This window comes from Corapipo altera, unplaced genomic scaffold, assembly GCF_003945725.1.
Source record: "Corapipo altera isolate COAL_440 unplaced genomic scaffold, ASM394572v1 71, whole genome shotgun sequence".
Classification (NCBI taxonomy): Eukaryota; Metazoa; Chordata; class Aves; order Passeriformes; family Pipridae; genus Corapipo; species Corapipo altera.
This window is the reverse complement of record NW_020884916.1, coordinates 6387376-6410075: the sequence shown is the minus strand read 5'-3', so window position 1 is coordinate 6410075 and position 22700 is coordinate 6387376. Positions and strand designations below refer to the sequence as shown.

Genomic DNA, 22700 nt, shown 5'->3' with positions numbered 1-22700 from the left:
CCATGGAGGACAGGAGCCATGGAGGACAGGAGCACAGGAGCCATGGAGCATAGGAGCTCAGGATCCATGGAGCACAGGAGCCAGGCTGATTGCCAGGGGCTCAGTGCTGATGAGGGCACTGAGCTGGCACTCCCTGCTGGAAATCCTGCTCTGTGCCAGCAGGCTGGAATGCAGCTGGAATGCAGCCCAGGTTATGAGGAATAGTGTGTGAGCAGGGAAACTGAGGCACGTGTGGCTTCCCAAGTGTGTGCAGAGAGAAACCTTGGCAGGATAGACATGGAACAGGAGCAGCTGTTTTACAGTGCTGTGTCCTGTTCCCTAACCCAAATCATCCCTTTTGTGTTTAGGATATTCTTAATTTTCAGTGGGCAGTTGCACAAGTAACTGAGTGGGATTTTGCTGCCCAGGACTGAGGAACACACCCAGTGTCTCTGCTCGTGTGGTGACAGCAGCTTCGTCAGTGGAGACTTGATTTGCTCTTGGTCCACCATTCCCTTGAGGAAATCACTTCCCTGTGTGTCCATTATCCCTGGCTGAAAACTGGGGATGTGTTGTATTTCCTGTAAAACACACTGAGATCCATCAGTGTCAAACATCTGGTGAAAGTTGGGCATTACTGGTCCCAGTTTTTGCTCTCCCTGCCTGCAGGACTTATTTACATTCTGCCCCTTGTTATTATCTGTAATAGAGCCCCCACTCAAACCAAGCCCACTGCAGTATTGATGACACTGATTGCCTTTGGAACCATTGTGGGATTACATTTTTATGGGAGTGAGCAAAGCTGCAGAAAACCTGTTTGGTCTCCTTGACCATTTCCATCCTGTTGCTGTGACACCACCTCTCCTCTGCTCCCTTCCCAACCCAGACCAGCACATCTGGGGCAGTTTGGGAACTACAAAGGCAGCTCTTGACTTTTTGCTGTAAGAGGAGACAGGAAGACACATGTCAGTGCCCACACACACATGGATAGGGCATGGAGTAAAAATTAGTTCAGCTACTTGAGAGTATTTTCCAAAGTGTTTGACACCATCCCTACAGTTTAATCAGAACACTCCTGTACCCCTGGGCAGAGATCCTGCTGCTCTTAAGGCCCCTTTCCTTAGGAACAACTGGAGAATCCAGTAATTCTTTCCCCTCACAGTTTGGCTTTGCAAAGGCAGATGTGGAGTTTATAGTTTCTTGCCATGCTGTGGACTGTAGTTTTTGGGATTGTGCTCATGGCAGGCTGTGATTGATGTTGTCAATCTTGTGCAGGTGGGAGACATCGTGTCTGTCATTGATATGCCACCAAAGGAGCTGACCTCGTGGTGGAGAGGAAAACATGGATTTCAGGTAGGCACAAGCACCAGAGATGATGATAAAACTTAAATAAAGGCGGGAAATTCAGCTGTTTGTTCCTGGAGCTGCTGTGCCTGCAAGGATTGACTGTGGGGATGAGCAGGATGTCCTCGTGGTGTCAGGGCACTTCCCTTCTCCCTGGGCTTGGGCTGGAGACACCCAGGGACTCCATGGGAAGTTTGCTCCCTGCCTGCCATGGGAAGGAGGGCTGGCCATGGCCCTGTGGCCCTGTGATGGACAGCTGGCCTGATGTTTGTGGAAGCTCTGCTGTCCCCTCCAAGGCAGCTGACACTGTCGTTCACATCACCCTGTTCCTTCCAGGAGCTAAAACCAGCTCAGGCAGAACATTGAGGATTCAGAGAACTCCAGTTGACAAAACAGTGCCACTGCCTTGGACAAGCCACCCATCCAAGCTGTGCTCTCATGTCTTTGTTTGCTGGATGGTTTAAAGATTGCTGGGCTCTGTAAATCTTCCAGCATAGAGATTAACACTGAATTTTCAAAAGGTCCTAAACATACCTGGGAATTAGGTACCAAAACTTCTGTGTCCAAATGGCTCTGCCCTTCCAAAGAGTTTTATTCCCTAGCTTGGATTTTCTCATTGGGAAATGTAAAAGATAAAAAAGTCTCTGCTAACAAAGCAAAGCCCAAAGCTGCTGCAGGTTGGGGGGTGTGACTCCTGCTGTGTCTCGTGTTTCAGCTCCTTTCGGGCAGAGGGATTTTCATCCAGCAGCTGCTGTCTGTGAGGGGGTGGAATTATGAGTTTGCTCTGGAGAGGGTCAGAATTGACCAGACACTTGTGTATTTTGGCATGGAAAGTCTTCTCAAGGTTCCTCAGCTTTTCCCTGGCAGACCTTTCTGTGCCAGGTCCAGCCCGTGGCCCGGCTGTCAGGGAGCAGTTGAATCTCCAAACACTACAAATCCCAGCTGGATGCAGTGGCAGTTAAATGATCACATTGCTGCCTGCCCAGCCAGAGCTTTTGTTGGCTTTGGATCAGATGGGGAAGTTCAGATAACATCTCATTTGTACAATCAGAAAAGCATGGACATGTGATACCTGCTCTGAAATTAGATTTGTCTCTAGAGTTAACACATTGATATTACTTGGACAAACTTCTGGTTTTGAACTGTGTTATGGCTTTGCTGGACTTTTGTTCTAATTTTAGAAGCCTTAAAGCTTTATTTGCTGTACTATTAAATAGAATCATAGAATGGCTTGGGTTGGAAGGGACCTTGGAGATCAGCAGTTCCAACTCCCAAATATTAATTAAGTGCTTTAGTACTGCTTGGAATGATCAGGCCATGCCACATTTAACTTCCAAGTGAATCAGTAAAGCAAAATAAAGCTACTTTGTGATCTGGGCATGAGTGTGGACACTCTGCACACACTGATGGATTACCAGGGTTGATGATAATTCCATTATTCGGTGTGAGGTCCCTGCCTGCTGTCAGCCTGGCTGAAACTGGGACTAGGTCTGAAGAGTATCACTGGTGATTAAAGACATAAAAAGCAAGGCAGCTCTTCTGCAGTGTGTCACTGCCTTGTGCCTCCCAGCTCACATCCCATTGTGCTTTCCAGCACAAAAACACATTGATGAGACTGTGGAAAGGGGTTTCTGTGTCCGTGCACAGTCAGGCTCCTGACACCACAGACCTGAACAGCTGCAGAAATAGAGCACCATATTCTGGCTTAACAGAAAATTAGGGGTGTAATAATCTCGTGTCCTTAATTCCAAGCAGAAGTCTGTGCCAGTGGGATCAGGTCACCCTGAGCCTCACACTCTGTGCAGATGCAGCTCTGGGTTTGTGGCTCTCAGGGTGTTTCCCAAATGCAGACAGTGGAGTTGTGTTGGAAGGAATTGCTGGTGGGGGAACAGACAATTGTTGTGTTCCTGCTCCTGCTGGTGCAGAGCAGCTCGGTGAGTGCTGATTAAAGCCATCCCTTCACACACAGGGAGCTCCCCTGCACAGGGGCATCTTCCCTGGGAACTGCCAGGGTTTGGCCATTCCTCTGAAATGCACTTCCCAGCTTTTCCTGGCTGGGAAGCACCATCAGCTCCCCAGAGATGCAGATTCTGACCCTGTACAGACACAGAGGGGTTTTAACCTGTGTTGTGTTTAAGGCCCATAAGCTGTGACTGTCCATAAAAGGTACATTTCCTGAGCTAATGGAGCTCTTTGACCATACTAACAGTGAGAAGAGAGTTCAGAGAAAGGAAATTCATATCTGGTGTTGCTACACCAGACCTAGAGATGTAGCAGTACAGAAGGGCCCTGGATGAAGAGTGTGGAGGGGAAGAATGTTGTTATAGTACTTGGTGTAAGTACTTTATGATAGGCAAACAGTTCTGTTCCTGTTTAGGAACACTGTAAAAGTGATAGCAATCTGTTGAGCCAGTCATTTGAATTAATCAAATAAATCACCAGAGCCTGTCTTGCCAGATAATCGTGATTCTGAGGGCAGATAAAAGGACAAAGTCCTAACACCAAATATTTGGACAATTTGTTCATGTTATTTCTCAGGTTTTTGCTCTGTGCTAGGGAAGGAGCAGTGTTTTATCAAACCCACCACAACTTCCATCATCAATCATGTCTTGATAGGAGGAGAGCAAGAAGAGGATAAAAAATCCTCTGTTTCACTGAACGGGGGAAAAATCACATCTTGACTTGAAAGAACTCCCCTGGTTTTGTGCATTTGGAGCAGTTGTGGGTTGTGCCTGCCCGGGCAGGAGGACAGTCAGTCCTGGGCAGGGGATGTCCTGCCCATCCCCATCCTTTGGGATAATGGGGGGGCTCTGGGGATGGGCTGGAGGCAGGTCAGTGGAAGGCAGGTGTGACAGCCTGTGTGAGCTGCAGTGGATCCCTGTGGGGGTCAGTGTGTTCCTGCCAGGCACAACTGTCCCTCGGGAATGACTCACCATTCCTGTTGTCCATAGATTTCCATGGTACAGTGCCTTTCTCCCCTACCTGAGCTCACAACTGCACTGCAACACTTAATCCTGTGCTAAACAACCCACGAGGCTTCGTATCATCTTCTCTCGTTAAAGCAAAATGATTTTAAAGACATTTTTCCTCAAGCCTTTTTTCTCTTCAGATGCTCTGAGTGTGAGTCACTGCTTTCTTTGTAAGATTGTTCCCTAAATTACAGCCACCTCCACATTAACAGCCTTCCAGCCTTCTTTGTTCTCCTCTGCCTTTGCTTCATGCTTTGTCCTTTCCATCAGTGACTCCGTGTCAGCTGAATCATTAAGGACAGGCCCTTGTTTGATGCACAACTGCTTGTGGATGTTCTGAGTCATTCTGGTTTTTGGGAATGGTTTCATGAGGGGCAGAGCTGCCCCACAGCAACTTGTGAGGTGACAAAACCAGTATGTGCAACCAGAGGAGGACTGGGCTGCTTTTAATCAGGATTACAGGAGCTGGAGAGGCTGTGGGGCTGCAGGGCCCTGCTTCCACAGAATCCAAAATGCTTGGCTTGAAAGGGACCTAAAGATTGTCTAGTTCTGATGCCCTCCCACCAGCCCAAGCCCTGTCCAACCTGGCCTTGGGCGCTTCCAGGATGGGGCAGCCACAGCTTCTCTGGGCAACCTGTGCCAGGGCCTCCCCACCCTCACAGGGAACAATTCCTTCCCAATATCCCATCTAACCCTTCCCTCTGGCAGTGGGAAGCCATTCCCCCTTGTCCTGCCACTCCAGGCCTTGTCCCAAGTCCCTCTCCAGCGCCAGTTTCCCCAAGTGCAGGTTGCACACCAGGCAGGAATGGATCATTGGCAGCTGTCATCCCACACAGATTTTATTTGTTTGTGAAGGAAAGAATTTGGAAGAGTTTTTTGGCCAAAGTGTTCATCTCCCTTTAACAAGGGCTCAGGGGTTTGTCCTGCTCTCTGGGAAGTCACTTGGCAAACAAAGCAGTGAAGATTCTGCTCAGGAAGGCCAAACAGCTGATAAAAAGTTAAGGATAAAACCTAACCCTATTAGATTTTGCTTGACTTTCATCAGATTTAAAAGGAGGACACTGACTGAAATTTAAACCACACTTTACATTTTGTCAAAACAAAAAAACCCCCACAACCAAAATGTCTCAAACAATGTTTGACTTGCCATTTATATTGCTGCTGCTTTCTCACTTACTTAAATTCCCTCCTCATACGCTGAAAATTATTACTGTTAAATTATTGTTATACTGGAAAATTATTCCTGGCTTTTCCCCTTAAAGCCTTGTGTTACTTCCAGTTTTAGAAGCCACTGGCATGAAAGTGAAAAATAAATCTGTAGTAGCAATTGCAGAACTGTTTGCACCCCCAGCCTGTGCCTTCCCCCTCTGGTTAAGGTGTTCTTTTAACCTTTAGATGACCTTGTATTTATCTAAATTTATACTCCCCTGGCTATTAATTTTCGGACATTGCCAAATCCTTTAATCCTGGCTCAAGCTCTAGTAGTGCCTTGCTGCATCTGTTGAGATTAACTCTTGGACTAAACTCATTTATTTATACAAAATCATGGAAAACTTTCCATGGGAGGAAAAGCATCTTTTAATTGGGTGGGAATGAGGCACAAACTGTGGGTTGTGACCCTGGTGATGGTCTCTGGGGGATCTTGAGATAAAAGTTAGAATAAATAAGTCAGAAAATGTAATTCATTGGACTGTGAGCAGTGAGGTAACAACAGGGAGCTTGTCAACACTAACACATGTGAAAATTCTTTTTCCCTAAAAATCCATTGTCATTATTAGTGTGAACATGGCAAAAGTGCTACATTGAGAGCAGGTATAATGTTTGATTTGGGTTCTGAGCTATCTAGAAGCAGTGACATAACCATGCAGGGTCTTTCATTTCTGAATTCCTGTTCAGTGTATTGGATAGTCCATCAAGAAACAGGAGGAATATTATGTTAACAGTCAAAAGAAATGAGTTTTGATTGCAGTGTGGGATCTGGGGTTGAATTTACATCCACACTTACATGATTAATGGAAGGTTGGGGGCCCAGTGCTTCAGGTTTCTTTACACATCCCAGGCACAGACATTGTGGGCAATTATAAAAGTTCTCAGAGCATTGGAAATGGAAAGTTCATCCCTTCAGCTGTGGAGCCTCTCAGATGATCATTTGTGTGGTGGGCTGAGACTTTCCCTGGTTGTGTATATTTTTCCTAATTTAAAAATTGTCTCCTGCATCTCTTGCATGGGAAATGTCCAACAGAGACTCTCAGGATTGAAGTTGGGGATGTTCAACCTGGAGAAGAAAAGGTTATGTGGAGAACTCAGAGCACCTTCCAAGTGTCTCAGTGGCTCCAGGGGAGCTGGAGAGGGAATGTTTTCCAGGAACTGTGGTGACAGGACAAGGGAGGATGGGTTTAAACTGACAGAGGGGAAATTTAGCTTAGATATACAGAAGAAATCCTTCCCTGTGAGGGTGGGGAGGCCCTGGCATAGGGAGAAGCTGTGGCTGCCCCATCCCTGGAAGTGTCCAAGGCCAGGTTGGACAGGGCTTGGAGCCACCTGGGCTAGTGGAAGGTGTCCCTACCATGGCAGGGGGTGGGACTGGAGAAGCTTTAAGATCCCTTCTAACAAAACCATTTTATGATTCTGTGATTTAAAGCCCTGAATATTTTTTTTAAATCCCAGCACTTCTGTGTCTGTCCCACTCAGCCTGTTCCTCAACAGCTCTCAGCAGAGCAGGATCTCTGAGCTGCCTGAGGAAGGGCCCCTGGATGCCATGCTGGGGTTTATGCTGTTTTTCTTGTGCTAATTGTCCTATTGCTACCTATAAACTGCCCAAAGATCAGCACTATGGCATATAATTCCAGGATACCATCTCCTGGCAAAGCTGGCACACCCAACTGAGGGAGTGGGTGCAGCCACACCTTGTGTAGGGTGTGGGATGGGCTCTGAGAGTCACTTGGGCAGAAATGTGATGCCCAGGCCAGTGCCAGTCCCAGGAGCCACAGCTTGAGGGCAGGGAGATCTGCTGACCCAGTGCTGCTGTTCCAGGTGCTGTTCCTGAGCTCCCAGAGTCTTCCCAACAAGCACATTCCAAGTGTCACAGATGACAGTTTGTCCTGTACTTGGTTAAAACCCTGCCCTGCTGGATTTGGGGGTGTGGGAAGAACAGTTATCTGCTGGTACTATTAACTGTTGCTTCCCTTAGGGAATCTGGAATAGTTCCAGTCTGGAATGTTTACCAGGACACCCCACACATGACACTGCCACTGAATTGCTGGGAGGTTTATGGGGGAAAATCAACTTGGTGTAGAAAGGAGATGAATTTTTTTCCTCAGAGACAAAAGGGAGTTGTGTAAGATGAATAAATAGAGGAGGAACTGTGTGCCAGGCCTGGTGCTGACTGCCTTGTGCCTCCAGTGGATTTCATGGATGTGGGTACATGACTGGCAGCGTCCAGGCCCATCCACTGGCTCTTTGCCATGTGTTCCTGTGGCTTTGGACCAAACTGTGGCTGCCTGCAGTGACTTGGTGCTTCTAGCTGCCCCATCACGTGCCTGACACGGGCCAGGAAATCCTGCCCCTGCCTTGGATGAGGTGTCTGGGGAGGGGGGTGGTGCTGGAGTTCTGTGCCACAACACAGGAGCTGTCCTGGGGGAGGAGGTGGGGTATGACAGGGAAAAAGGTCTGGAAATATGAAACCAAGGGTAAAAGTTTCCAAAACTCTGCTCTGGTCTGACTTTCACCTGGGATGGGAGTAAGAAGGAAAATGCTGTGACCTAGAAATGCTGAGAAGTGGAAAACTCCTCTGTGGTGACAGCTCAGCCTGGATCCTTAACCAGAGAAAGGGAGATAATGCCACTGCTCCCCAGATACAGCGAGCCACGGGTGGCCTGGGAATGTCTGCAGGCACATCCCATTCCAACACCAGGATCCTTCCCATACCCTTTCACCCTGCTCTGGTTTAGAGACATTCTGCAGCATTTTTGCCTTAGAGGGGATTCAGGGAGAAATCACAGAAGGTGGAATATGCTGAGTTGAAAGGGACCATCAGGATCATTGGGTCCAACTCCTGGCCCTGCACAGGACTTCCCAGGAATCCCACCCTGGGATTTCCATGTCTTTCTCCCAAAAAGCAGTTCCTGTACTTGAGGGTAGGACACGAGCTGTTTGTTAAAGGACAGGGCAGGAACTCTGCAAATTCACGTTTCCAGTGAGTTGGTGCCAGGACCTTGCTGTGCCCTGGGCACTCAGGTTCCTCCTGTCACAGGAGAAGCTGCACTCAAAGGCTGGCAGATTTTTTTCCCCAGGGTGGGGCCTGGCTTTTGAAGCATCTTCAGATGTTTCCTAAGGACAATTCTGGAATATTCTGTGTGTTACAGCTTGCTGAGCAGATCCACAGCTAGTTCAGAGGGTTCAGCAGCTTGCAGGGGGTGTTGGAGCTGTTTTCCCAGTTGCCAGTAATGGATATGGATGGGTGGCACTGTTCTCCCTTCTCCTTCGCTGGGGAAAGCTGAGGCACAAGAGTTGCACTGTCCATGATCCAAAGCAGATCCAAGAGCACACCAGGAGTCCTGGCTTGTGGTAGAGATTCCTTTGCTGCATCCTGCTCTCCTCTAAATATTTTATTTCCACTCAGATCCCTGGATTCCTACAAACATAGGACTCATTTCACTCCATGTATATTTTATTAAACTTGTTCTCAGTTCTAGGACTGAATTGAATTCAATTGCACTAAACCCTCACTGAACTTCTTTAGCAGGTTTTTAAATGTGCTCCATTTGAACACTTCCCTTGTTACCCACACTGAGCAGGTCAGGCAGTGAGGCAAGGACACAGCAGAGCTTTGTGTCTGCAGAGTGCCTTCTCCTGACTTAGCAAATAAGAAAGCACCTTTTTTTCTGTAATGGGACCACACCATGCAAATTCATTGGTCCATATTTGATTTCAGTTTTCTAAGGGGATAAAATGTTAAAGTGCTTGTGAGTGTTGTGTTTTGGCAGTGAAAAAGGTCAGGTGTCAGTGAGGTTTGAGTAGAGATAACTGAGGTGATGCTGAGAGCTGACACATCTTGTTCTCTCATTAAATTTCTGTCAGAGACCTCCAGCAAACCCAGCTAAAGCCTTTCTGTCTGAGTTCCACTCGAGATCTAAGGGGGTGTAGACACTTGGTGCAAGTTGAATATCTCTGTCCTGTGTACAAGCTCAGAAACCAAACTTATAAAATCATATTTTACAGGGCTAATGATTTGGTTTGTAGAACTTTTGGCTTTTTTTGATAAATACTAAATAACTGTAGTAACTAATTTGAGAAGTTATTTCTCTCATGCTGGTCATTTGATGATGGATAATGTTATGGGGCATCAGGCCAGGGGAATTCAGGGGACATATTGAATTAGCAGTTACTGGTTGAACAGTTCAGATCATACACCCAATGTTCTGCCTCCTTGTGTTTCCCCACAGGTTGGATTTTTCCCCAGTGAGTGTGTTGAACTCATTAACGACAAAGTTCCTCAGTCCGTGACCAACTCGGTGCCCAAACCAGGTATGGAAATCTCCTTTTTGGCTGCAGGGACCTGAAATGGAGCTGTCTTTGTGCTGTTCTGTGTCCAGTATCTCCTGTACATTATCATATGTGCTGATCACCCTCCACACGTGCCATGTTCCCTCTGTGTTGGTCACCCACATTTCCTCTCCCACTGTTAAATGTCTTTCCTTTGTTGTGTCAACTCACATCAACGTCCCTCTCCTGCCTGACTTGAGAGATTTTAAGCTTGTAAAGAATTTAAGATACTTTGAGCAATCTGTAATTGAGATTTCAGTTCTGGTGTGCAGAGAGTGTTGCATGTCAGGTTTTTTTTGTTCAGAACATACACGAACAGAATGTTTTTGCTGACTGAGGTGGAATAGATTAATTTGGTACTGGAAGATTCCTTGTGTTTGAGGATTTATGGAGAAAGTTGGATATAACAGAACTTGGAATGCTGATTGCTGTGCTCTGGGTGTGTGGCTCCATCTACTTCTCCCTGCCTTCTGGACAGTTCTGTGTGAAATACAGGCAAGTTAATCCCAAGCTCTGCTGAGGAAAGGAATAATAAATAGAGAATGAGATTTTGGATCTGATTTTACTGTCAACCTTCCCATGCTTCCAGTGTGCCCTGGAAGGGATCACACTTAGTTGTGCTGCCTGAGATCTCTGCAGAAATTACTGGAGGTGAAGCTTTTGTTTAATTCTGAAATTTCTAAATCTATATATTATTATAGATAAAGATATTTCTGTATATCTTTTGTATCAAGAGAAGCAGTTTGAATTTGCAGATCTTTCTTAAAATGTTATTCAGCTGGCAAGTTGAGTTGGTGTTGAACTGGTGTTCTTTTCATTACTCTTCTCTATTTCGGTGGTGTTCCTTATCTTAGAAGATTGCTGACTTGATACTTTAAGACAAATAGATGCAATTCAGAAGTGTGTCTTTTTCTAAGGGAAATAAATGTATTTTATCAGATCAAAGCTTGGGAGTTTGGGTCCAGTGGTGGAAAGTCGTGGTCCTGAGCTGTGAGTGCTCTGGGTGTGCTCAGGAGAGCTGGCAGTTCAGGGGAATGGTGTTCCCAGCCACTGGCACCTCCAGCCTGTGTATTCCTGGGAATGTGCAGATGCATTTGCTGCAGTCAGTGGCACAGGGATCCATGGCTGCAGCAGGTGGGCATTCCCTGGATCCAGGATCTGCTCTCCAGGCAGGGCGACTTCAGGCAGGGCAACTGCCCAACCCTAGAGCAGGCAGGGGCAACTTTAAATGTAAAATAACCACAGGCCAGGCCAGTGGATCCCACCATGAGCAAGGGTTTATTTTTATACCTGGCTCAGGCAGGGGATTAGCTGGAGCTGCTGGGGAGCAGTGTCTGCTCTGCCCTGCTGGGAGATGATGGACCTGCACATGAACAGATCCCCTTTGGCTCTGACAACCCCTGGGGTGGATCTCCTCCCTCAACCTGGGAGATGTTTGGTATAAAGTTGTCACCAAGAGCCCAGGTCCTGTTCAAAGTCCTGAGCTGGGAGATGCTGCCCAGTCTGAGACTGCCCTGCTGCCCTGCCCTGGGGCTCTCTGGGGGTGCAATTAAAGGCTCCTCAGGAGAGCACTAATGAGCTTCCAGATGTGAGGAATGCTGGAGTGATGGTGCAGCTCCTTCTGTGATCCTGACCTGCCCCTGCTCTGCACACAGATTCCTGGTAGGATCTTTTTGGTGCATTGTGTGTTCTTGCTTTTCCTCCTGGGAATTAACAGCTCTTGGGTGGGGGAGGAGGAGTCTGGAGACTCTTCCTTGAATGCTGCAGAAGTTGGTGGGAGCAAGAAGGAGTCAGGGAGGAGGTTCCCACGGTTAAGGCTTGTTGGATGTGGTGCTGGAGACTCAAGGAATTCTCTGCCTGGAGGGAAAGTGCTTGTGAAATCCAGGAGGGTGAGAGGATGGAGGGGAGGAAGGAGCTCCAGCTCCTGGGCTGTCATGTACCAGCACAGCCCAGGAAGGTGACACGGGGCAGAAGTAAAGTGCTGGAGCACCCTGAGTGGCTTCAGGAGCACTGCTGCCAAATGGGAAAGTGGATCTTCCCAAGGGCATCCTCCAGAGCCTCACCAGGAACGGCATTGCCATTCCAATATCCATGGCATAATAATATCCAGTATTCATGGGATAATGCACTTCCCTCACCCATATTCCATGCATTTCATGTGTTCTAATCCATGGCTTAAACACACAGGGGGTTTCTCATACACTTAAATATCCACATCAGTTATTTCCCCTCTTTACCTCTGTTTAAAATACCAGATTGACTTTTCCCAAGGATCAGAGACTCCCCTAAAAGTCTCACTTGGAGCTGTTGTCCTCACTTGACATTATCAGGGTTATTTCATCTTGAATTAATGGGAAGTTTTAGATCTGGCCTTGATAAGCCCTACTTATAACAAGCCAACTCTATTTTCTTTAATCCAAATATGATGTGCAGAGCATCCAGGACACTGTGTCTGCAGAGTGAAGCTCTTTGCCACTAAGGAATTTCCAAGCACATGCTGGTTGACTGTCCCTGGATCTGGCTGGGCTGAGGAACCTGATGAAAAGCAGATGGAAAGCAAAGAACTTCCTACCCTGGGTTTCTATTATTATTTCTAATTAGAGGGTTTGATGTGCACAAGTGGTGGGGACAGCATTTTAATAGAGCCATGAAATATTGCAGTGGGCTCTAATGCAGTTCAGATGGGAATGGAACACAGGGAATGGGAGAGGAGGGTTGGGATTGAGGGCAAACTCTACTTTTAAACACTTTTTCACTGCCTGTGGAAGGATATGCTTGCACCAGTGGTGGTGCAGCCAGGGCTGAGACAAGGGAGAGAAAATGGACCATACAGGAAAACGTTTTTCAATTCTGAACAGTCAAAATAATAAGAAAGAATATTGGTTTTGCCTTGAGTCAACTATGAAATGTATTTAACAATGAAGTTTGTATTCAGGAGGTGCTGGAAGGTACCTGTTGAGTGGTATTTGCCCCCAGTATTGGGCTGAGTCTGTGCCCTTGTTTTGTTCATGTTCAGTCCTGTAAGAAAATGGTTTTTTTTTTCCAGTTGGGATGCAAACTGCCTTCCTGATTCTTTCAGTTTATGTAAAAACCCCTGTAAAGATCCAGTAAGGTTCTGTGGGCTCATCAAACCCCACATTTATTGAGCACTTTCCTTTTTTCTGAATTCTTCCACTATTTTTACTCAGATACAATACTGTAATAACTTCTCAGCCTAAATTGTTGTATTGGATCCATAGCTAATATGTCCTAGCTGATACTGCCAATTTAGCTGACTTTCAGTGCCACAATAGATGGAATCAACTCATGTTTAGGAAGATCTTTAGAGATCCAGGATAAAGGTTGCATTTGAATTTTAGATATTTGGTGAGAAATGAATCTTTAAAATATTCATTGTGCTGCTCAGAAGGAAAAATGGGAATTGCTGCTCTGTTTGTTCCTTCTAAGTAACGTTTGGGCATTGCCTGTAGGTTCTGGCTGTGTTGACTCTTCCCGTTCCCTTCTGTCCATCTCTGGTTGGTCTTTTTTTGGGAACAGTGTGTTTCTGTCTGTGTGTTCACATTGTCCCCATTCATCTTCTTGGCACAGGCAGCAACTCCTCAGCTCTCTGTCCCAGTCTGTCCTCTCTCGTAATTCTGGATAGTCTTAGTTTAACAGTATTTAACCCCCATCTCATCCTCCCCTCACACATCACTTTGTTTCCTGTCTTGTCCTAACAAGCAGCGTCTTGCTGGGACCAAACTTCCCTGCAGGGGCCTTGGGGGGGTCATTTGGGGGAGGTTCTGGACACAGTTCTTGCTGGGGAGCAGCTGATTTCAGTGGGGGAACACAGAATAAGGCTGCACCTTGCACTGGGGCTCTCAGAGCTGAAGGGAAGAAATGGAGGAGAAGGAGGTAATATCTCACTTTTTTTGCCCTCCACTCCAAAAAAATCAGCATTTTTAAAGCTTCAGGGGTCCTTCTCACCAGTTCCTCAGACTCCTTTAGGACAAAGAATGAATAACCCAGCAGCTCTGCCAACTTTATGGAGGAGTTTACAGATTCCTGTCTCATCCTCTTATTTAATTTAGGTTTAACAGGTAAAGACACTCCTACAATGCCGGACTAAGGACACAGTAAAGGGGACCTGTCAGTATTACAAGCTGCTATAAATGACTAATTTTCTTTTTTAAAACATCAATAACAGATTTATCCAGGTCAGCACACCCAGCACAAATAATCCACTGAACTTCAGGAGGACTGAAATTTAGGTCTGGCTCAGCAACAGGCTCTGTCCTGACCTGCTGCAGACTCTGGGCAGTGCTGAATGAATTCATTTTAACTGCAAAGATGCAAATTGAGTTACATTCACTGTGTTAGAGCTGTTGGAATCAAAACAGGCTCCTCAGAGCCTGGCTGTGGATTAACAACCGGGCTAAAAAAACAGGATAAAAAACATTGTGATTGGGTTTTTATTTTAATAAAAATGGGGAAGAAGAAGAAGGTGCAAATAAAACTTAAATTCTGCCTGGGTTGAACAGCCATTTGACACCAATGAGAGCATCATGTCTTAATTAGTGCTTTTATAAGGAAAATATGGGAAGTTAAATGGACATAATTAGTACCAGCCTCGTTAATCTGATGTAAACAAACCAGTTGTTTGGCGTTCATGCAACTGTCTCATTAAAGCTGAATCAAGTGCAAATTTATTGAGCCAGGACAGGCATCCATGTCCAGCAGGGTAACAGGGAATGAGCTCAGGGCTGCCAGCAGGAGACACAGACTGTGCTTCCAGGGCTGCCAGAGCTCAGCACTGATCCTGCAGGAATCCTGGTCCCTGGCAGAGCTCAGCACCGATCCTGCAGGAATCCTGGTCCCTGGCAGAGCTCAGCACCAATCCTGCAGGAATCCTGGTCCCTGGCAGAGCTCAGCACCAATCCTGCAGGAATCCTGCTCCCTGTGCTCCTGCAGGGCTGGAGCTCAAACAGATTCCTCCTCCCTCACTGAGAGGTGTTTGCCAAGGGGCATTTCAGTGTCTCTGTTTTGTTCAATCCTACCTGGACACACCTTTCCTGGGTGGCATGGACAGGGATTTGGGAGGAGAGGCCAGCAGTGGGAGTATGGAAATGCTTCCTTAGGAGGCTTCTCTGTGCCTTTGGAAGGTGCTGCAGGGACTGCCCAAAGTTGTGGAAGCCCCCAGGGTTTTCCAAGAAAAGCCCCCAGGATCGAGCCATTGGAGATTTCAGCAGGTCAAGGCCAACCTGCCCATGGAATCCCAGGGTTCACTGGGAATCATGGGTTCATGGAATTCCTGAGGTTGGAAAAGCCCTCTGAGATGATCCAGTCCAGCCATTAACCCACCTGACCATGGCCCCCAGTGCCACATCCACGCCTTTCCTGGACTTTTTCTCTTCCATCCAAAAATCCAAATTAGCACTTGGGGGTGAGGCAGAGCTAAATCTGCCTTCTCTGCAATTCCTGATTTTCAGGAACACCTTTTGCTGACAAATTATTCTCAGAAAAATTCTGAGATGTCTCAAGATAATTTCAGGTATCTCAGAGAAAAATTCTAAGGTGATTATTTCTCTTTTTGCACTGGATGAAGAGCAAGAAAAAGCAGCTGTTTGCTTGAGCACCAATAGAAGTGGAGGAAAATTCAATATATAGCAAAGCCTGGGCAGGGATGGGCCCTGTGCTGAGAGGTCAAACATGCAAAATGTTTGTTTTTTTTCAAGCTGGGACATGCTGGGTGGGAATTCCTGGATCCTAAAGAATTCCCAAAGAGTTTAGGGAATAAAACCCCAACCAACTTGAAGGATTGGGGCCATGGTTGTATTGTGTATAACCCAGTTGATCTTTGTATGAAATGAGCCCGTTTTTACTGGGGATGTGTTTTAACCAACTGTTTTTTGTTTGTTTTTTTCCCTGTGTTTAATGATCCCTTCCCAGTCTCCCCAGCCCATGGAGCCCATCCAGCATCCTGGAGCTACTTCCCCCCTTGTATGTTTTCACTGATTCCTTTTTCCCTCTTTCATTCTTTTCCTGTTTCTCTGTGTCTCCTTTTCTTCCCCTTTCTTTTTCTTTTGTACATTCAGGTCAGTAGCACTGATGCCCTGAAGGATATTAGGGAAACCCAAACAACCCTTTATTCTAAGCTTTTTAAAGGCTCCTTGGACTTAAAATAATACAGCAGGGAAACAGCAAAGCTGATTTTAACTCTTTTCTGGAGGTCAGAGAATCATTTTGAATCCATAAAGGATTAAAAAGAAAGAATTTAAGTGCCAGGCAACTAAATATGAATGTCAGTGTGAAAGAAAGAGAAGGTAAAAATGGGTGATGGAGTGGATTTAAACATGGCTTTCAGTGTTTGTTAGACTTGGCAGTTTTCAGAAGCCAAGATTCGTTTTTGTTTTTGAAGATCAGGGAATGCTGTTTGTGCTCAGCATCTCTCAGTGCCCCAAGTGAACTATTAAGTGGATTATTTGTCCCGAGTCCTGCTTTATGTTGCCATGGTCCTTTTTAGATCCTGCTGGTGCTGCTCTGAATGTCCCAGCAAAGCCTGGTGTCAATAAAACCCGGGTCTGTTTCTGGAGATTCATCAGTTTTTGCAGTAAAGGCCTCGTTTCCACAAATCAGCTCCCCCTGGGATGGTGTTTGGATTTCATAAATGAGTCTTAAAACTGGATATGCAAATCTGTACATAGATATATTGTAACATATATAATATTCATGTGCATATATATTTTTTGCCCAAGCACATACCCACCTTCAGCCTGTTGCATGGAGACTGTGCTGATACCCCTGTAACGTGGGAAACAGGGATGTGCTTCCCATTCCCAATGCTTCCTCCAGGACAAGAATGGTTTTTGGCAGCAAACTTGTTTCTGGTGTGAGGACTCAACTTCCTGAGCGTGTGCCAAGATTATCAGGTGCCTCTGGCCAGAAAGGGAGAGAGATCCGGGAGGGAAAACAGCATTTGAGTGTCAGATATATCATGGACAGGAAGGCTTCTTCCACTGCACATTCCCAAACCAACAAGAGCCAGGGTATAGTTAAACTGGGATGGAGTTTTTTAAGAATAAAGGTAAAACTTTATTGTTATGACTGGCCATATCCAGTGATAAATAAATAACCTGCCACAAAATTTGGGAGGAATCAGAATAGCAAATTCTTGTAAGATCCAAGAAGTTTCCCTTGGAGACACAGGTATGGGGAAAAGATTTTCCTGATTTTTTTTCCCACTCCTATAGTGAAGGTTCTTGAGTCCATGAGCCCTTCAAAGATGCAATTCCTGCTAAGGATCAGTAGCAGTTAAATTCAGGTAACACAGGCAGGGTTTAGGCCTGTCTCTTTTTTTCAGGCAGAGTTTAAGCCTGTCTGGTTTTTAGGCAGGGTTTTAACCTGTCTGTTTTTTTCAGGCAGGTTTTTTTTTCCAGGTTTTTAACATTGAAAACAAGGCATGGCCACATTTCTGGTTGCTTAATGCAACCTGAGGGGTCAGTGTTCACCCCCCTCCCCTCAGCGCTGTTTGTGAGAAGGAAGATTTCAACACCAGAGCAGAGCTCTGATATTTCTGCTCAGAGGTGCAAGGCCTATTAGTGGTTCTGCTTGTTTTTCCTGGGAAATTAATTCCTTTCGACAGCCATGGCCCTTTGTGAGTCATGGAATTGCCACAGAGATTAGAAACTTGGCTGGGGCTGCTCCCAGAGCACCGCTGAGAGCTCAGGAGCCACATCCTGCCATCCCTGCTCTGCACTGTGCATGCTGTTCATAACATCCCTGTGTACCAGAGAGCGTGGTTCTGCTCCCAAGAATTCATCCAGGATTTCATACCTCCATGTATTTTTGAAGTGTGGAAGCTCTGGGGTCCTGTTCAGGCTTTACTGGTGGAGGGGGAAGTTCTTTTCTGGGCTCTTGAGGAAGTTTTTAGACACTGAAGTTCTTTTTTGGCCCTTGGCTTCCCCAGATAAATGAGCTGAGCTCTGGATAGGGAGGCAAGGGCTGGAACAGGGTTTGTGAGTGGGACAAAGTGCCCCTGACAACAAACTCGAGGTCCTTGGTCTCCCAAGCACCCCAAAGGCCATTCCTGGGCAAGCTGTGCTTTTAAAATCACTGATTCTTCCACCAGCATTTGCCACCCTAAACTGGCATCCTTTTTATATAATTTTTTAACTCTTTTTACAGTGAAAACTCTCTTGAGAGTGTTCACCCAATCCCAGAATCCCAGACTTCTCTGAGCTGGGAGGGATCTTAAAGATCATCTTGTTCCACCCCCTGCCATGGGACTGGAATTGGGAATTAGCCTGGATACACTGTGGTCACACCTGAGCCAGCTCCAAGCCCAGCTCTTCAGGCATCCACCTTCCTCCTCAGCAGCTCCAATTTCTGGGGATTTGGGGGCTCACTGACCTCATTTCAGCTCAGATTTGGGGGCTCACTCAGCTCATTTCAGCTTAGATTTGGGGCTCAGCTCATTTCAGCTCAGATTTGGGGCTCACCCAGCTCATTTCAGCTCAGATTTGGGGCTCAGCTCATTTCAGCTCAGATTTGGGGCTCACCCAGCTCATTTCAGCTCAGATTTGGGGCTCACTGACCTCATTTCAGCTCAGATTAGGGGGCTCACCCAGCTCATTTCAGCTCACCTCCTCTTTGTTTGCTGCCCATCCTGTGAACTCAGTGTGTCACTTCACTCCCACTCCTTTTTGCACACAGACATTGTCAGGTAGGGATAGTTCAGGCCTGGAACAAGCCAGAGAAGCAGCAACTCTTCGTGCCCAGCACTCAACTCTGCATTTCTCCAGTTGCTGTCTTTCCATGTTGAATTGTTGGTCTCCTGCAGGAGATATTTAATTTAACTATGTCTTTGCTCTTGCCTTGTTTCTGTCCCTCTGCCCCTTGCCCTGCCGTGCCCCATGTGCAGATCTGGAGATGGATGGTGTAAAACCAGGCTCTGCACATGTTACCCAGGCTCTGAACCAGCCCCACCTGAGCTCAGGTAGAGCCTCTCGTGCACCATCTCTGTCCTAACCAAGTCTAACCCCGTGTGTTGTAGCAGTAACCCCTCACTAACTCCCTAGCTTTGCTGACAGAAGGTACATGTAGTTGAAATAGTGTGTTCTGAATTTTTTTATATTAAAATCTGTTGGGCAGAAACCTGTTTCTGAGCATCCACCTTCTCACAGGCAGATTTCCTGCTGGTGATTTCGTGCAGATTCATTGAGCCCAAATCTTGGGGATGATGCTTAACACCCCTGTGTACAAGTAGCCACGTGGATATTAATCTGTGTATCAGAATTTAGCTTCTTTCCCCCCTCCAGCTGCTGAATTTCTAAATATAAAGTGTTCTTCTTTCCCCAGGCTTTCAATTTGGGCCTCAGAGAGATCTATCCAAAGAGGGTTCCAAACCCTCTGTGACCACATTGTGGAAGAAAGGACTTGCTTGAATAAGAGAGGAGAGATGTGGTTAAATGCTGCAGCTTTCTGGCAGTGTAAATGTGCCCAGATGCAGAGAGAGCACAAAACAACTGTGTTGTGTTGGCATTGCCATGACAACGCTCTGCAGCTCTTCCAAAGTAACATTAGGTAAAATTAAAGTGTTCCAGTGGAACTGAGGAGCTGAGATATGTCCCTGGGACATAAACAAATTCCTCCTCACTTACTGAGAGGTGTTTGACAACAGGCATTTCAATGTATTTGTTTTGTTAAATCATACCTGGACTTTGGTTTCTCTTGAGTGCTTGGAAAGAAATAAGTGGAATTTCAGGAGAGGCATATCCTGCTATCCAACAACTGGTATAACATTTCAGTTTATTAAAGAGGCCAGTGCTTGTGCAGTCCAGTGATTTAAGTGCTTGCTAAGTGCCAGGCATCTCTTCTAATTGTATTTCAACTGACTGCAAATCTTCTTGTGGTTTATGTGTAAAGCTCTGCCTCTGCTGAAATCCTTGTCTGGCTTCCCATTGTACCTCCTAAAGTCACCAAAGGCGGATTTATTTTTAAACTAGGCTTTAGGGCTTTATTTCACTCCCATAATAAGTGCTGGATGCTTGCTTTATAAAAAAAAAGACAGTATTATTTTGCTGGTAGTTTGTGCCTTGCATACATCAGGAATGTGCAACTTCACCTTCCATAGTTCTGTTGCATTGTTTACTCTCAGTGCGGTGAGTTCTGATACTATTGACTGGGAATTGCTCCAGTAATTATCTGGGTTTAGGAGAAGGGGATCTACTGCACAACTCTGAGATTTGTTAGTCTTTTTAGGTCTTTAAATGTGAAGTTCAAATCAGAACTGCAGCAGCATTTTCCTTAGTTTTTCATTTCCTTGGAGTCTTCTCTTGCCTCCCTTGTTTCAAGTGATTCTTCCTTCTTCTTTTGTTGCTTCCCGTTTTTTGGCAGAAATAGAAAGGGATGAGAGCTGTGGGCTGAGCTGTGGAAGTGCTGCTATATCCAGGATTCATCTGGTGCTCCATGGAATGTGCACCATGAAATCTGTGATCCTGCCGGAAGAGTAGGAGTTGGGGAGAACAGCTCCCAGCTCCTGTGTGCTGGGAAGAGATGGCCAGGAATGTGCATGACAGGCTCTGTGTGTCCTGGGCAAGGAGGGCTGGAGATGGGGGAGCATCCCAACAGCAGCATCTGTCCTGCCTGGCACTGAGGAGTCACTCTCAGCCTTCTGGCACTGAGGAGTCACTCTCAGCCTTCTCCATTCCCCCTCTGCAGGAGAGCACGTCCTGGATATGTGCCTGAAAATCCACTTGAGGATTCCTGAGGTTGCTCCATAGTTTAGCATTTGAAGAGAATTGCAGGTGCATTATGGATGCAGGTACCAAGGAGTTGCAGTTTTGGGAGTTCTTCACCAAACTGGGACAAGCAGTGATTTACCTGGAGCAGGTTTTAGAGTTAGAAAGTCTCAAGTATTTTTTCTGCACTCTATCAATGAGAATGTGTTTTTATATGGAACTTGCTTTTGAATTTAGTTCTGCAGTGGCAAATCTGAAATGCTTTTCCTGTCTACCTCAATAAAATGTATAAACCTTGGCTAACTCCTAAGTGAGAGAAGAGCAAGAATTTGAAGTATTTCACCAAGTTTCTAAGGACATGAGGTATTAGAAGTCAATGTATTTTTCCTTTCTCCTTAATCCTTTAATCCTTTAACAGTGCAGATGTTTTCTGACAATGGCAGTAAGCCCCAAAGTCCACTTTGGTGCTTTCTAGGCACCCCTGGTTGTGTTTCTTGCCCACAGACTGAAGTTTGGGTGATGTTTGTAGCTGGTGCAGGTTCTGCAGCTGAGCCAGCCCCTGTTCCTGTGACATTTCTGGGTGCTCTGGAACTGCCTGGGTGCTTCTCAGCCACTTGGGAGCGAGTTGGCTGACATTTTCTTCCAGAGGCCTGGCTTTGGGAGCCTGGAGAAGAGCAGGATCTGGGGGTTGGTGCTGTGTCTGGAGGGTCCAGGGGAAGCCGTGGCAGAGGCAGGAGGGCAGGAGACCCATCCTTTGGGGGAAGAGCAGGAGAGAAGCTGGACTGAACCAAAAAGGCATCTGCAGAGACCTGGGAAGAAGATGAAGATATAGTTTGGTTCTGCTGTTTCATTTATATATTCTTTTTTAGCTGAAGTCAAAAGAGAATTTTCTAACCTGTCCAGGCCCTGCTTGAGCCCTCCCAGCCCGCAGGGAGTGGAGCCTGTGTGGTTCCAGGAACAAGAGCCGTGTGCTTTCCAGGGCTCAGCTGAGCACAGGGGTGTTGTCTGGTGTAACCTCGAGGTGCAAGCTGAGGCAGGTGGTGGCTCTGGTGACCTTTTGGCTCCTCTCTGCAATCCCAGGAAGGCCCAGGTGAGGTGTCAGGGAAGGAGCCTCAGTCTCCAGCTCCCACCAAGTTTGCATTCAGGTTTTCCCTGGCATATCTGAGTCTGCTGGAAGGTTGAAAAAGGTCACACTCAGAGCTGGCACAGTGTATCTCCCAAAAAAATCCCAACCAGGCCACGCTAAAGCTCTTGATGGGGTGTAGGCTCATGACAGAGGAGTCCTTTGGCAGCTCTGGGGATCCCAGGGGAAGCAGCAGAGCTCTGCCAGTTGAGGAGCATCCCCTGCTCCATCCCAGCGTATCCTACATCCCCACTGGGAGGCACTACTGGTGTAATTACAGCTCTGGAAGTCGGCCTCCTGAAAGCGCAGGAAGTGCCTGGAACAGGGAGAGGGAAGAGACACATGAATTGCTGTGTTCCCTGGAGTGCAGTTCCTCCTTATGTGTGGTCACTGAGGCTTTTGGAAGAAGCTGGACCCATAAACAGCAGCTTCAGGCATCTCACACTTTGTCAGGTAATTTTGTGGTGAGTCTTGGCCATGTTTCCTGGGGAATTTTAACTGGAAAAGAAAAGGAACAAGGGATCCATGAACAGTCTGCAGGCATCAGTTCAGAAATAATTTGTGCAGGTAAAAAAGCTGTATTAATGTTTGTTATGGAAGCATTCCTGGTATTTGGGGCTTGGAGGGGTTGAATCCACCAAAATAGGATGAGTACTGTGAAGTAAAGGGGTGAAACTTGGCCGAGTGCAGGGGTGTTGAAGGCACTATGTGCTATTAATAAGGCCAACTTCCTTTTCACATGTTCTGTGCTGCTTTCTCACTCTCCACTTATTCAGGTTGAGGGGTTTGTTATTTTTAAACTACGTTTCTTCCTTTCTCACCAGCTCTGTCAAAATGGGACTTAACTCTAATAATAGTTGGCTTGAGCAAAACTCTGCAGTTGTGCTGAAAGCTTTGGAATCATGGGAAGAGGGAGTTTGTGCTGCTCTAGTTTTCCTCTCCTTTTCTCCTGAATAATTCTCTATATTAGTTGTGGCTTACAAATACCTTGAGGCAGCTTTAACCTTGGGTGGTGGCACATGG

General features: G+C 46.5%; 1 protein-coding gene across 1 annotated transcript in view; it reads left to right on the top strand.

Moving 5' to 3' along the window:
- ARHGAP32 (Rho GTPase activating protein 32) overlaps positions 1-22700 on the top strand; it is a 183308-nt gene that overhangs the window by 108135 nt on the left and 52473 nt on the right. Inside the window, 2 exon segments of the mRNA XM_027655496.1 lie at positions 1255-1332; positions 9737-9818. Coding sequence (XP_027511297.1) covers positions 1255-1332; positions 9737-9818 — 160 coding nt within the window.